The following is a 14835-nucleotide window of genomic DNA, read 5'->3' as shown; positions in this document are numbered from 1 at the left end:
GTGCACGTTCATCATCCTGTCGAACCCACTATGTAGACAAAGCAGAATAATGGAGATCCATCGCAACGCGGGAGTCAATGATATCATGCATCCTCTAGCAACCTTCTGAGCTTTGTTCCACCTTGAACTGGTCAATCCGACCGACTTCTGGTTTATCATCAGACAACGAATCAAAGTATAAAGGTGAGAGGGCCTGCTTACTATGTAAGAACCAGAAAATGCGCCATGCCGCTCAATCGACGGCACTGCTCTGTCTACAATATCGAGAACTGGGTCTTTGAAGCCACCGATTTTGCAGGCTTGTGACGAGATTTTGTTGGCTGCAATACCTATATGCTTATTCGGGCCTCTTCGCAATCATATGCTGACTTTGGTGTTGCTTTCGTCGAAGGATTCCGAAGACTAAGAACTCGAAGTCTGATGTTAGACTCAGGAAAGAGTGAGCTCTTGGATGTATGGGAAACTATTAGGTTGCCTCTGGCCGTTTCGATTGATATATTAAATTGAGAAAGGATGGGGTCTTTAGTCATAGTTAGTCGATGGTGGATAATTGCAAGGTCGTGCCCTATTTCACTTAGACCTTTATCGCCGCTAATGGCAATACTACCAATGATTAATATGGACTAAAGTTCCTTTAAGATACTTACGGGCTTTAGCCTATTGCCCCTATCTAAGAGAATTGTTAGAATTTGAACACTACGATCGGCCATGACTTTTAAAAAATCTTTAGAAAATTCAACAGGAGACGAGTCCTATGCTTCTCTTGTCATGTGTTTGATCGGACTGTTTAGATAATCTGTCAAACTGAACTGTCAGAAACACTAAACCAGGAATGCCCACGAGCTCCCTCGGCGTCCAATCTACGCTCCTGCTCCTCACAGAGAAGGCATTGCAAGAAATTGATATCCAGAGTAGTTACATCATCCCGCTCATGCCTCATGGATCTAAGTAACTCAAGCCTGGACCCACGATTCTGTCTGACATCATCCAGATTCGTGAATAGTCGTCTGCCCATCAGCATTCTGTACATGATGCAGCCCAGAGACCAGATGTCCACTTTTTGCGAATAGGTCCGGAGCGGGGAAGCTCCGGCCTCGATGATTTCGGGGGCCGAGTAACCCCATGTCTCGGGTGCATGGCTCATCTTGGTCTTCAGACCATCGATAACGTGCTTCGAGATGCCGAAGTCTCCGATCTTGAGGGACCCCTTGCCGTCAAGCAGAATATTCTGACGTCCCCCGTTGCATCAGTAAAAGTATAGCGATCATGTGTTCAGGCTACATACCTTGGGCCGTAGGTCGCGATGAGTGAATCCTGCTTTGTGAAGAGCACGCAGGCCCTCAATTAGCTGTCCTATCGGTCTTTGCAGAGGCACTCCTGGCCGGCGCTGGTTCCAGGTAATCTCCTTGGCATGACATCCGCTGCCTGTTTGGAGATAGGTCTCCAGATCGCACTGCAATAACTGCATAGCGATGAAGAAGTGGCCGTGCGAGAATTTCCACCCGTAGAATTGGGCGAAGTTATCTTTGATCAACGGGAGCTAGGGCATGTAAGTTCCCCGCTTCTCGGATGTGCTATGAAGGGAGGACCAGATGCCACCCACCTTTGACAATTGCGCCAGTATGGTAAGTTCCTTCAGCATCTGCAGATAACGGACACGGAAGTTCAGGCTGGATACGACCTTGACTGCGAATGCTGTAGGCAGCAGTTCATGGGATTGCGTTCTCCGGGCAGCAAAGACTGCCACGCTCTCACCACCATTCCCCAACTGCCTCTGCAACTCGACCTGCATGATATCAATCGACAGCCTTCTAACTATCGGAGAATTAGTCAATCCACGATATAGTGTTTTGGGTCGCTTGCGCGTCAGATACCTTGCATGGACTCAGAGGCGGCTATCACGAACGCCACCTTTTCCACGTTGAGAGCAGTGATTCGACAGCGGCGCGGCGACGAGCTTTGTAATCGCTTCCTCACAGTATTAACCCTCCCTACAAGTCTCATGTACCCCGAGACACTCTTTTCAAGGTCTTTTAGGCCTATCCAATCGCAGAGAGCGTCGGAGAAGAACGGCACATCGTCAGGGTATGCTGACGAAAGGACCAACGTCGCGGTAGTCAAACCTACCCCCTGGAGTGATTTGATAATTTCGATGGCACATGGAATGTTTTTGTTCTTGGAATAGATCTTGAAGGCTTCACGCGTCAAGTCCACCACCTTCTCCGACCAGTTCCGCCTCATTTTAGCAAGATTAGAAGCTGCTGCCACAGGAATACGTCGGTGAGATCGTGTCACGAGCCTATGGCCAGCTGAGCTATGAAAGTATAAGAACTGAAGCCACGAAATTCCAGAAACATGACAGAAGTAGGATCAATTTGGGACTTACTACATCCATTTGGCGAGGCGAAGCAATTCATGACGTTCGAGGTATTTGGGATCGCGCGAGGCGCATGCTGTGGGTATCTTTTCGAAGCGAAACGTGTCAAGGTCCCGCATCGGATTCGGAATGTGATGACAGTATACTTCAAGAAATGCCTGGAAGTCATCACCGGTGATCACGTCAAAGCTAGGTCGCCTCCACAATAGCTCCAAAGATCTAGCAACTTCCAGGTTTGACATCTTGATTTTAGTGTCGCAGATCTTCTGTCGAACGCCCTGGACACACAAAGGTCAGTGTCTGCGGGATGGAGTAGTGATAACGACTAAGAAAGTCTCGACTTATTGAATATAATACGAGTTCGATGAGGAGAGACCTCGAATTGGACTGAAACTATCAACCAAATAGCTTTATTCAAATCGTTTATCCAAGGCGGGGTAGGGTGCTCTGGTTGAAAATGGAATCTACTGCGGGAGATATCATAGTGCGGGGCGAGAGCCTCGTTCATGTCTCTGGAGGAGGACTAGCGTTGGCTATGTATCAAAGTACTTGCGGACAGTTGTGGTAAGAACTGGGCGCCGAGCATGTATATAATTCATCACAGCTTGGCGCACTGCGGGCCAATCACTCCTCATTGTCGACATGTTCCGCCTCTTTGCCTACATAGTAATAGATGCTGCCCTCTTCCGCTGGGTGCCTCGCTGGGAATCTTGCTAAACCCTTCACATAAGTAGACTGAGCTGTTGGTTCTCCGTTGAAATTTCTCGATTCCCGATTTGCCTAAAGCCCCTTTTAAATGTTTACTCATTCACCGCTCTCCTTGACTATTAAGGAAGCATTTCGTGTACTTGATTATTGAGCTGATCAATCCTTTAATCAGATAGTCATTCAAGTCATTCTTTGAGCAATAAATCCATTTACGGAACCTTAACGAGAGACCCTGGCCTGCCTGCAGCTGACATCTCACAATTCACTTGACTTCCGGTAACTTTCCAGTGCATACTTGGCGGCCGACCTCTTCTCCGGATCAATGCAAAGCAGCTTCTTCAACAAGTTTGTCTCTGGGCTCTCAAACCCTTCCCAATCATTCTCAGCTAAGGCTTTGACTTTGTTCTCAGCTTCTCTTTTAGTCTCATCGTCGTGCTCCAAGATTTGTTCCCCCTTGATCATCCTATATACGACACATCCCAGCGACCAGAGATCCGCCTTCGGGGTGTAATTGCCATGGAATTGCTTTCCAGTTCGAAGAACTTCGGGCGCTGTGTATCCAGTTGTGCCAGTGTTTGTAGCCATTGTGGTTTGCACGCGGTTACGGGCCTGTTTGGAGACGCCGAAATCCGCGATCTTCACATTGTACTCACTGTCAAGCAGTATATTCTTACCGTTTATCAAATGTGTCAGCTTATGCACTGGAATACAGAGTAAATGCCCATGGAAAGTAATTGTTTTACTCACACGCGGCTTGAGATCCCGGTGCGTGATTCCCTCGGCATGTAAGGTACGCAAGCCATTTAGTAATTGAACTAGCGGCCACTTAATTTTTTGTTTTTTCGGATCCTTCCATTTTGTGACTGCTTCTCCCCAGCTTATGAGCTTTTTCCTTCGTGTCAGTAGGTCCTCCAGATCTTTGTACATCAGCTGCATAGCGATGCGGAAATGGCCGTTCCAAAAAGACCAACCGTAATATGCAACAATATGGTCCTGGGGTACGCGGTGAGTCAAATTATGCGGTCTTGGTAACAAAATTTGGCGGACATTACCTTAGAAATATTTTCGGTGGCTAGAATTCGAATCTCACTCAGATATCTGACGACAGCGCTATCATACTCTGAAATGCTTTTCACGGCAAAAGCATCTTTTGGGAGCGACTTGTGTTTCAGGCGTCCCGAAAACTTGTGAATGAGCTTGCTACCAGCCGTCGATTTTACTTGCCCTTGGTCATCTTCAGAGTCCAGGTCGTCAATGTAGGTGTCTGCATGCGTTACTAAGATATTATGAGATTACCGTTCTGCTCCGCGTACGAATACCTTTCAGGACACTCCAGTGGTCCAACACATACGCTACCTTCTCGACGTCTTGGAGCGTAGTTTTTTGTTCTGACTTGTGAATGTTGTCCATTAATGTATCACAATTAGACTGGAATAGGGCGTAATTCCGAGCGTATTCTTCTTTTCCCCACTTGTCTTCGTCGGCAACGGTTTTGGGCAACTCCTTGGTGATGCAGTTTTGCAGCTCCGGTGAGCAGTATGGCACCTGGTTCGGGTACTTTGCGGAAAGGATCAAGATGGCAAACTCAAATTTCGTACAATCGGGTCCCTCGCTCTTTTCGAGTAGCTTTTGAAGCTTAGATACGGCACAAGCATGTTTGTTCGCGTCGAAAAGTCTGAAGGCTTCCTTGACAGCGGCCTCAATTGTTGTACAGGGATATGACTTCAGGTACTTGTGGTGGGACTTGCAGACATCTCGCTGATCACCGCGACAGCGTTTACTACGGACTGGTCAACGAGCCATTTGGGCCTAGTACTTAACACAGAACGGCGGGGACTTCATACTAAAGCCAGCGACTGAGATGGATGATGGTTCGACGCAGGTCAACTTGAAACTTCTCTTCTTCTTCTTCGTCGTCGTCGTCTTCTTCGTCGTTTTCTTCTTTGTCATCTTCTTCTCCTCCTTCTTCGTTTTCTTCCTGAATGTGGTGTGCTTCAAGGGGAGTTATACCCCGGAAACGCAACTTGTCGAGAGATTCCATTCCAGTCGCAACGAATCTCGGATACAACTTGAGTAGTTTCCCAAATTCTTTGACATTGAGATTAGAGAGAATTGTACCCTGATTCATAACTCGAATCCAAGCCTCAATATTGGACTCCTTCGACATGATAGCGACAAGAGGAGACAAGTACAGTGCTGGTCACGTATCGAGGTTCACGAACACCGACGTCGAGTGGCATGCGCGCCTAGCTGCTTCGAGAACAAGAGAAACTGGGAGACGAGTAGATATCGTCCCCCTAAGGCGCGGGGATCCCCTTATGACCACGGCGACCGTCAGCGGCGCAGAATGGAACGCATAAAGATCAGTAGGGTCTGTTTCCCGACAATCTATGCCCGGCGGCCACGCCCGCCCTCCCATGAGCTGCATACCCTGGAGGCTTGAAGGGTCAGCAGACTGCGTGTCGCTTTTGTTCCATTTAACTTGGCTCTCTCCGTTCACTTCACGGGAAGGCTATTCGTGTCCAAGCCTTCAAGGGTCGAGAGGCTGCAGGCTGGGCTGCGAGCTGAGGTACTAGACCAATTAGCATGATATGTGAGGCCCCCTCTACATTGGACTTCATGTATGCTTACATATATTGAATGTACGTGGATCCACTACATGGATGCCCAATGCCTCGTGAACGCGCCCTATCCGGTCCCCCATTGGATTTCGTGTACTCTTTAACTGCCTATATGGTGACACCGCATGGGGGTTCACGGCTCCTGTGACCTTTGTGCCGCATTACAAATACCGCGCACGCCGCGCCCAATATGGTTCTCCGTTGGAACGCCACGAGCGTTGGATGGTGACCCTCTCCGCGTTCCAAACATCGACCAAAATCATCCAAGATACCGGAGTGCTCACAATGGAAGCCGCTGGCCTGGCCCTTTCCGTGTACAAGGACGTCTACTACCTGGCCAAAGGCATATACCGTCTGGGAATGTCAGCACAGCACTATAGAGAAGAGAATCACCAGCTGCTCATCAAGTTCCGCACCCAATGTCTGTACTTGCGAATGTTCAAGTATTTCTTCATCGCCGTTTTACGAGTGGGAACATCAGAGGCGTTGTCTGAGATCGAAGTACGTACCATTCTCTGAATTGCACAGTCGCTCCGGCACGGGACACGCAGCCTTGGGTGCTTATCTAGCCTATGTGGACGCCAATTTGACAATCCCATCGCAGGAGGTCCTGGTGACCCAGGTGAACGAGATTATCAGCTGCCTTGGACAGGCTCTCGCGCGCTACCGTGACCTTGTCCACGCAGAAGACGAGGAGTACCGTAAGCAGAGTGATTCTTCGACCAGGGAAGAGCCCACTCGCGAAGCGTTACTCTCAATGAACTTGAACGACATTCTTCCCCCTCCACCTTTGCTCCAGCCCGGCTCCTCGCCAGCGGCCTTGAAAAACCAATCCATCTTCAGTCTCAGGGCCTGGAAATGGGCCTTGTTTAAACGTTCTACGCTTCAAAAGGCTACTGAAAGCTTTCAGGAGTGGAACAGCGAGCTGAAAGTTTTCGAACCCATGATCGTTGGTGGTCTGTTCGTCAGTAACGATGCGCGGCGAGCGTTGGAGTCCACGATCAAGAGCGATCCGCATTCAGATCAGGAAGCATTCGTCCCCCATGTCAAAATTTCGCTGCTGACAGGGGATGCCACTTTGCCTACCGTTCCAGCTGACCCCGATGTGCCATCGATGGGTACGCTGCCTACTGAGGTGCCTCCTAGGAGGCGACTGGAAAAGAAGAGTTATCCTCAGTCCGGAGAGGAGGTCACCAGGGCCAAGGATGCCCTGCGCCAACTAGCAGCTCTGTTGGGAGCGGCCGGTGTGCACGATTTCCATACGCTTCCTCTGCAGAGCTGTGTGGATAACCCAGGCGGGCATCAATTCACCTTCTCTTTCGGGTTTCCGGATGGAGCGTCCGATCGAGAACCGGTCAGCCTGCAGACAATCCTCTCGAAGAAGTCAGGCGCTCCGTCTCTGTCCCAGCGCTTCCACATTGCCCTAACCATCACCCGCGCCATCGCGGCATTTCATGCCAACGGCTGGCTCCATAAGGAGATTAGCAGCAGATCGATCCTCTTTTTCTTCGATGAGAACGACCGCTGCATGTATCTTCGGCCGTATCTCGTAAATTTTGAGTACTCGCGGCCCGACACGGCTGAGACCAACATGACGGCCGACGATGACCTCGCCCGGAACGTGTATCGCCACCCGGACCGCCAGGGGTCGCGGCCGAATGTGCGTTTCAATAAGACGCACGATTTGTACTCTCTGGGGGTGGTTCTCCTGGAAATCGGCGTATGGCAAACCGCCTTGTCGATGAGGAACGCAAGGTTAAAGCAGGAAGGGATGCTCTCCAGTCGCAACGTCGGGCCCATGCAGGATATCTTCAAAACCAAGACTAAGGAGCGGCTGGGACATACCATGGGACCTGCGTACCAGAAAGCCGTGGAGAGTTGCCTGGATGGGGCATTTGAAGCGTTCTTGCACAGGGACAGCATCTTCGCCTTGCAGTTCCAGAGTAAGGTGATCAAGAATGTGAACCCGGATCGGATCAGGCAGGTGGAGGAGGAATGAGACTAGAGGAGGAAAGAGACCAGAAGAGTGCAGGGGGATTCGATATGGGTAGCATTGCCTAAGCGGATGTTACAGTGAGTGCCAGATTGTGAACAGGGTCAGGTCTACAACCGTAACGAGGATCCGTTGGAAGGACTACAGAATGGGGCAGACGATAGTTTGATGCAGGAGTTGTGATAGTACACGCGAATTGCAGCAAGTCTCGTAGCCGTACCACTCACAGAGCAGTGAAGAGCATGAGATTATGCTTGGCCCGAGAGGCTAAATATCTCGGTGAGCAAGCCATCGAGATGGATTCCTTATTGGCGAGCTGAAGGAGACAGCCATGTTGCCATCATCCAATAGAATCGCTGGCCTCTGTATGCATATGCAAATATATACGAGAGCGGCAACATATTGGAAGTGAATCATACCTTGTGTTGCAGACAATCTCTGAGGCCAGCTCGAAACGTCCGACTTTACCTTCTTGATAACTTTCCAACCACACCACCGAAAGGGAGGGAATCTTAGAGGCTTTCGTCAAAAAAATGATTTGCATCTCCATATAACCACCCAGCGCCATGTACACGTGTCTGGTCAAAAACGCCCCACGCTTCTACGGGCTCAAGCCGTCATGTTCATCTATCTCGTTGTCATCGCCATATATGGTTTGGAGATAAGGTAGGCTAGCTACATGAATCCAGCCGAGTTCTTCGATATCAATCAAGGTGGGCGAAAAGCCAATACGTCCCTTGATATTTGGAGAGCCTGAAGGGAAAGAAAGGATGAATTTCAACCGCCAAAAGCAGTGCGTTTGGTGTAAAGGAATTCCAGAGTTGCTGGTACAGAAAGCACAGTAAGAACGTCTTACTTGGAGTGATTTAGGCGCATGCCGCATTTATATTGGATGCCTGGAGCATCATAGTTTCCAGCCACCGCACTGTCAAAGGAAATCACAACCTCACGCAATCTGCAACGGCCAAAACCGTCGTTAACACGTTTGAATAATAATATTGTTGTCATGATGATGAAAAAGGAAAACCCCTCCTATGCCCGTCTCACTAATACAGTCATGTCGACCCCCTTCATCCCTCTCCTTCAATCTTTCCAAGCCAGCCGACGCCGACCAACAGTTGAGTTTCCATCCTGGTATCAAAAAAGGATTTTTTTCTCGTTGCTCCCCCGTCGCCTGCCTGATTCTACAATCCCGATTTGGACCAGTAATGGTATCTATAAATGAACACCCCGCCTTTCTTCCAACGTATGCATGACAGTAATGAAATGTTTGTGTGTGTATGTGTGTGTGTGTTTGTTTGTGTGTGTATCCCTGACACTTCCTCCAATTTGTTTACTGAATCTTAATCGCCTCAAATAATGTGAGACTGAGAGCCGTATCGTTTTCTCCAACGTTGGGAGTTGGCTCGCTGAGCATCTCCCATTTGCGGTAGATGAACGGCGTTAATTTATCGGTGCCTTGCATCGAGATCGGCATCTTGATTCTCTGCGGCCCGTTTGGTTGTGTAGTAGATTGCTGTCTATGAGCAAGCACAAACTGCTCCGTCGGTGGGGGCATGTGGCTGAATAGGTATCGGAGACGGGCATCTGAAGATGCTGGATTCTGCATGGTGCCGCCTGTAAGTAGGACTCGCACGCACTGCAGGCGTACGTCGTCCGGCAAAGTATCGACTAGCAGTAGGGCCAGATCGAAAACCTGTTGGCCAAGCGGTCGGCCATTTTGAGCGTCCTGGAATGCTAGGTTGTCCAATTCGAGAGTAAGACCAGAAAGAACAATCAAGATTCTCGCCCGAATCTCAAAAACAGCAGCGTTGGCGGGCGGCTTCATGTTGTTGGCAGCCTGGGGTTGAGTCGCTACCGGCGCAGGTTCGTTTGCAGTCGTGTGGAGCGTGATGAACCGCAACAAGGCAGGGAGCCAGTACCGGAGGATTGAAGCGCGCAGGTCTCTCTTGTTGATATCGTCGGTTGCCAGGAGTTCCCACAGCTCCGCAAGCTTTTCGACCATGCCTGAAGTGAGCTGCGATGTTCGGACAGGTGGACGACCTCTCAAGATCGCCTCGACTACTGAAAGTAGACTTCCCGCGAGCTGAGTGCTCTCTTGAGAAAGAGGATCCGCAGCAGGTGGGTTTTTATTTGACGGGAACAGCCCTAGGAAACGCAGATGAGCCTGCTTCTTAAGATGTTCGGTGATGTCCTCGCTCAAGTACGGTAGCATGCTAGTCCACATGACGTTGTTGGCTGACACAGCGCGATCCATCGCCCTCGAGAACATGTCGAACTGAGTGAGAGCCTGTTCGCCTCCTCCCGGGCTCGTCGTGCTATCCGCCGCGAGCCCAACCGAGAGCTTGAGCTGGCAGAATGGGAGAGTGAACTCGTTTGCCAATTCCAGAACCGTCTCGAACGTCAGTGGTGAATCGTCGCCAGCATCCGGTAGCAGCAGCTTGGTCGTAATCTGTGCAAACAGACTTGTCAACGCGGGCTCAGGGTTCTTGATACCCAGCGCTTGAACCACTGAAGGAGGATCCCGCAGGACCAGGAACTTGAGCAATTGCAATGCGGTGTCCTTGATTTCGGGGTTCGCGAGTGGTAGTGTGGAAAATTCGACGACTTCTTGCAGCCTCGAGAACTCAACGAGAGCATTTCTCACAAGATAGACCATATCCTTGTGGTTTTGACGTGGCGCTACTCGTTGCTGGATATAGAATCGGTAGGTCTCTTCGGGTGTTAATGCGGTCTTGGCCGGAAGGGGCATCGTCGTCAAAGAGAGGACTTCCTGCATGTAAGTCGTGGTGCTGTTAGGGGGCGTCGACGGGTTCAGACCGATCCTCCCTGCCTCGACGGATGTCGTGGTAAGAATAATGGGCAAGGTCAGACAGCCCATGCTGATGAGAAGGGGGTAGATGTTTTCGAGCGCAGGGCGAGTCTTCAATGCGCTGATGTGATGGACCCAGTCAGTCATGCGCACGTCAAAGTGCTGAGCGTCGAAAATGCGCAGCCTCCCTAGAAGTGCGCTATAGGCACGCTGTCTGTCCGCCGACTTCAACCAGCAAGATTCCAGCCGTCCGACGACAGTCTGGAAAAGGCGGTCCATCGTGGGCCGATCGACGCTGGTCCCGCTCGTCAGAAGCTTTTCAATCTCTTCGTGGAGTTCGCCCTCAGCATCCTGGAGCTGTGCTGTCATGTTATCAGATACGGGCGAGCATGCGTCGATAGGGTTGTTTCGGTCGCATTGGTGGAGCTGCTGACGCAAGTAGACAGCAGTGTTCGTGTAACCGGGTATCAGAGTCGAAAGATTGGCCAGGGACGCCAAGAGAGGTCGCGCAGCAGGTCCTTGCTCGTCGCTAACCGCCTTCAACCTTTCCATCAGCGCGTCAAATAGCTCCTTGGCCACGCCTAGTGCTGCAAAAATCGGTAGGTGGACGTTGAGAGTATCGGCGCAGGAGGCGAGAATCTCGGGGTTGGAAGCTCTTGAAACCACCTTGACAATTTCGACGAGAACCGAGTAGTCGGAGGCTGCCTCGAGAACAGCACGAGCGAAGTTGAACATGGCTGGTGAGACCTGGGGGCCGTTCTTCGTCATAATTATTTCCTTGGTGAATATTTGTAGGAGCCTGGCTCCAACCTCTGTTTGCAGTGCACGGTTGCTGTTGGAAATCAGCCTGCAAAGCTTTCCGACTGGTACGGGCTTCCGCTGAAGCATCGGATCTCCTGGCGGAAGAGGAAGTCCCATAACATGCTGAATGCATTTGAGAGCTGTGTTAATATCCTCGGCTTCGTCGTTGACGTCGTAGGATGCTCGTCGCAGGAGACTTGCTCGTGTGGCTTGAGCAGAAGAGTTGAGGGCGTGGAGAGGGAGGTCGACAAGCAGCCTTGTAGCACAAGACCCTTCTGCCTCAGTATCGGCCGGTTCTCTCAGTCCGCCTCGGGCAATGAGCCAGAATATGTACCCCTGAAGTTGGAAGTCTCCTGATCGTACGATTTCTGACACCAGCTGGTGGAAAACCCTCTTCGATCTCGTCTCGGTTGGTGGGTTTGCACTAAGAAACTCGAGAATCGCTGTCGTCACATCCACTCCAGCAGCCGCCCAAGCTCGAAGAAGGCAGGCAGTGATGTAGACCTTTGCGGTGCCTGGTCGGTGAGGCGAGGTGCACCACTCCAATAATGTGCGAACTATCATTCCCTTGTCTTCACTAACAGCCCAACACTGCGTAGCCAAGTCGGGACTGTACAAAGACATGAATGAGGTGTCGAGATGCTTGACCAGTATCTGTCGGTTTGCCGGCTGGGAGTTGCTAGCCGATGCAACTAGCTGCTCGTTTCTGACATTGATCCACTTGAATGTGTTTTGGGCAAAGTCGTTATCGATTGGAATAGATGCGAGCAGAGCGTCTCTGTACTTGAACCAAGTTGCAGGAGACACGAAGTTGTCTGAGTAGGCGGACAAGAGGGGAGTGAGTAGAGATGTCAACCTCGTCGATAGTTGGGTGAGAATATCGCGGTCAGGATCGTTATGAATCTGAGCAATTAGTGGCGAACTTCTTATTGGTCTGAGTTGACGTACCGTGTTGAGGTGGCTGAGCAATGCGTTCACTAATCGCCGGCCATATCTCCTCAAACGAAGCAAGTCTTTCCAGTAAATCTGTGTTGTGAGAATCCACATGGGCAACTTTGACTGTGTCGAGTTCTCCAATCCGGAGACGAGCCAATCCATGTAGTGGTCACGGTCAAGTAACTGTTCCGCATAGAGGTGTGTCGCGAGTCGGATGCTATAGAAAGGTTAGCTCGCACACATGGAGCATCGCATGATATAGGCTTACGCATATTGAACCTTGGCTTTCCAGTCGTTATCGCCAAATGCCGTCGAAACTCCTTCCACAAACTGCTCCACGAAAACCGTCCAATCTCTGAGCCACTTCGCCTCGCCACCGAGCACAAAAGGTCCCGGGCCGTTCCCCTTTCTCTTAAAGGCTCGTATCTCATTGGCGCCGACGCACTTGACTAGCCAGACTGCTCTTTCTGTCGGCACGTTCTTATTGAGGCAGTGGTCCAGCAGCACTTTGCCTCTGATACCGTGGGGAATCGTTCGGCTCAGTCGGCGCAACGATATCGATGGGTTTGCCAAGTCCCTCAGCCACATTTCTCGCTTCGTATCGGTCAGGGTAACGCGCGGCGGCGGCTTGAAGGTCGAAGGCGACGAGATCTGGCCATTCAGCTTTCTCTGATTTAGCACTCCGATGAAGATGTTGGACAGCAAGTTCAGCCCGCTCTTATGCTTGAGGGCGGGAAATAATGCAGCCTTGGCAGATTGTGTCTCGACCGAGGCCTGCGGTTGTTTATCATAGTATCCATTCTTGATAATCGATTCGGTGTATTGGTCTTCGGGGTGGTTTCCGGTCCACGGGAAGAAGTCGGCGTGACCCATGTCCGGGATATCTCGCGCGCCGCTGCTCGAACCTCCAAAGCCAGAGCCTGGTTTTGCTGCCGCGTCGGGCCTCGGCTTGCTAAACGGCGCATATCGGGGGGCGATGTTTGGGGTCTCGATGTGGTACGGTTTCGGTCGGCCGTCCTTCTTAACTGCCATGACAGGCGCCGGCGCATCTTTGACAGCGGCGGGTACGACGAATCGCGGACGACGTTTCGGCATGGGCATCGGAGGGTTATCTGCGTCGATGGGCTGGCCCTTGGCCGAGGCCGGCGAGCTCATATCGGTAAGGTTTGAGGTTTCGTTCTTGGGAATGAGGCGGGAAGGCGTCAGAGTCTTTGGGGACTCGCTAACGCCGTGCTGGGCGAGCATGGCCTCGTTGGACAACTCCAGCTTGAGGCGAGAGCCTCCCCTCCGCGGTAACGTGCCATATCTGTTCTGTGCGACGGCGGCATCGTTGGCATCGCCAGTCAGGTCGATGAGATTATCCTTTCGAACGGGCGACTGGGGCAGATACTGGGCGGATAGGGTACGCTGTTGGGTTGGCCGTTGGACCGACAAGCCCGAGCTGCTCAGTGTTCGCTGCTGGGGCGGTCGCGGCTGGACGCCCATTGGGGTCCTTGAGGTCATCGCAGGCGGAAATTCCGAGGCGACATTGCTGGTTTCTCAAGAGATGATCGGTGTGTTGGATGTAGTGAAGGGGCGATTAAGTCGAAGCGCCGAGGCTGCGATGCCGAGTGCCAACGGGTTGACGATGCGGAAGTGATGTTGGATGGAAGGGGGGGAGGAGGATTAATCGGTCGACGGATTGATGTCGGGGATCTGACGGCGTCAGCCGCGCTATCTGTGCAGCGGTCGGGGGTGCAAAAGCGGTTTGCAGATTGGGACTGGATTAGCAGGCACTGGTAGGGTGGGTGCATGCAGCGGTGGAGTGTGCAGGGCCCTTGGTGCGGTACCGTGTACGGTACAGCGGCGGCGGATTTGCAAAGTGCGCGTTGGATCTTTCGTACGGCTGGCTACAACCACGGATAGAGAGACGGGGGGCGCAGTATCTCCGAGGGTTCCCGCGTATGCCAGGTTCGCTGATGTCGGATGACTCGCGACGGCCCGCTGGAAATCCTGCTGGTTGCTGACACTATTGAGGATGAAGGCGCCTATGTTATTGTGTTGAAGCCGTTGATTATGAGTGTCAAGGCGAGGGGGGAAGTCGTATGGTGATGACCGGTTGCAAGCGTTAAGATCAGGTAACGTGAACAAAGTCAGGAGGCGGGGAGCGGAGAAACTCGTAGTCCAGGTATGAGAGAGTCTTATTCCCAAAAGAGTTGACGATTGGAGAGAGATAGAACTTCAAAGGGCAGAGAGGGGGAAAGGAAAACAGAGAGAGGGCGCCTGAGAAGGTGTTTGAATGTGACAGGCAGAGTTGCCGTGGGTTGGGGTTTACGATTGCAGGCAGAGCGCAGCGAAGCGTAGGTAGGTACTAAGTGGTGCAGGAGACCATTAGATGGTCGGCAAAGATGGCTCGGGGTCAAAGTGTGCCTTGGCTCAGCTCAGCCTAGGACTGGGTATCTAGTCACGCAGTAAGGACCCGACGAATTCAATCCGACCGAATTCAGGCTAGGAATGGGGAATGGGAATGGTAACTGAAAATGGAAAAGGCAACCACAAGCAATCTGACAAACACCCTGTGCGGGTGCTGGTGCTGGTGGACGGAACG

At 51.5% G+C, this 14835-nt stretch overlaps 2 protein-coding genes across 2 annotated transcripts; one reads left to right on the top strand and one right to left on the bottom strand.

The window, feature by feature from the left end:
* Positions 1-5991: 5991 nt before the first annotated feature.
* Positions 5992-7705, top strand: N0V96_005607 (uncharacterized protein; the record flags this gene model as incomplete). Its single annotated transcript, XM_053195577.2, has 2 exons — positions 5992-6207; positions 6311-7705. 2 exons carry the CDS (start codon positions 5992-5994, stop codon positions 7703-7705), a joined length of 1611 nt encoding a protein of 536 aa, XP_053046916.2.
* Positions 7706-9032: 1327 nt separating this feature from the next.
* SRB8 (RNA polymerase II mediator complex subunit) lies at positions 9033-13733 on the bottom strand (the record flags this gene model as incomplete). Its single annotated transcript, XM_053195578.1, has 3 exons — positions 9033-12215; positions 12261-12465; positions 12517-13733. 3 exons carry the CDS (start codon positions 13731-13733, stop codon positions 9033-9035), a joined length of 4605 nt encoding a protein of 1534 aa, XP_053046917.1.
* Between the last annotated feature and the right edge of the window lie 1102 nt (positions 13734-14835).

This window comes from Colletotrichum fioriniae (genome assembly GCF_027942845.1).
Source record: "Colletotrichum fioriniae strain IMI 355084 chromosome Unknown scaffold_6, whole genome shotgun sequence".
NCBI lineage: Eukaryota > Fungi > Ascomycota > Sordariomycetes > Glomerellales > Glomerellaceae > Colletotrichum > Colletotrichum fioriniae.
This window is presented reverse-complemented; position numbering and strand designations above follow the sequence as displayed.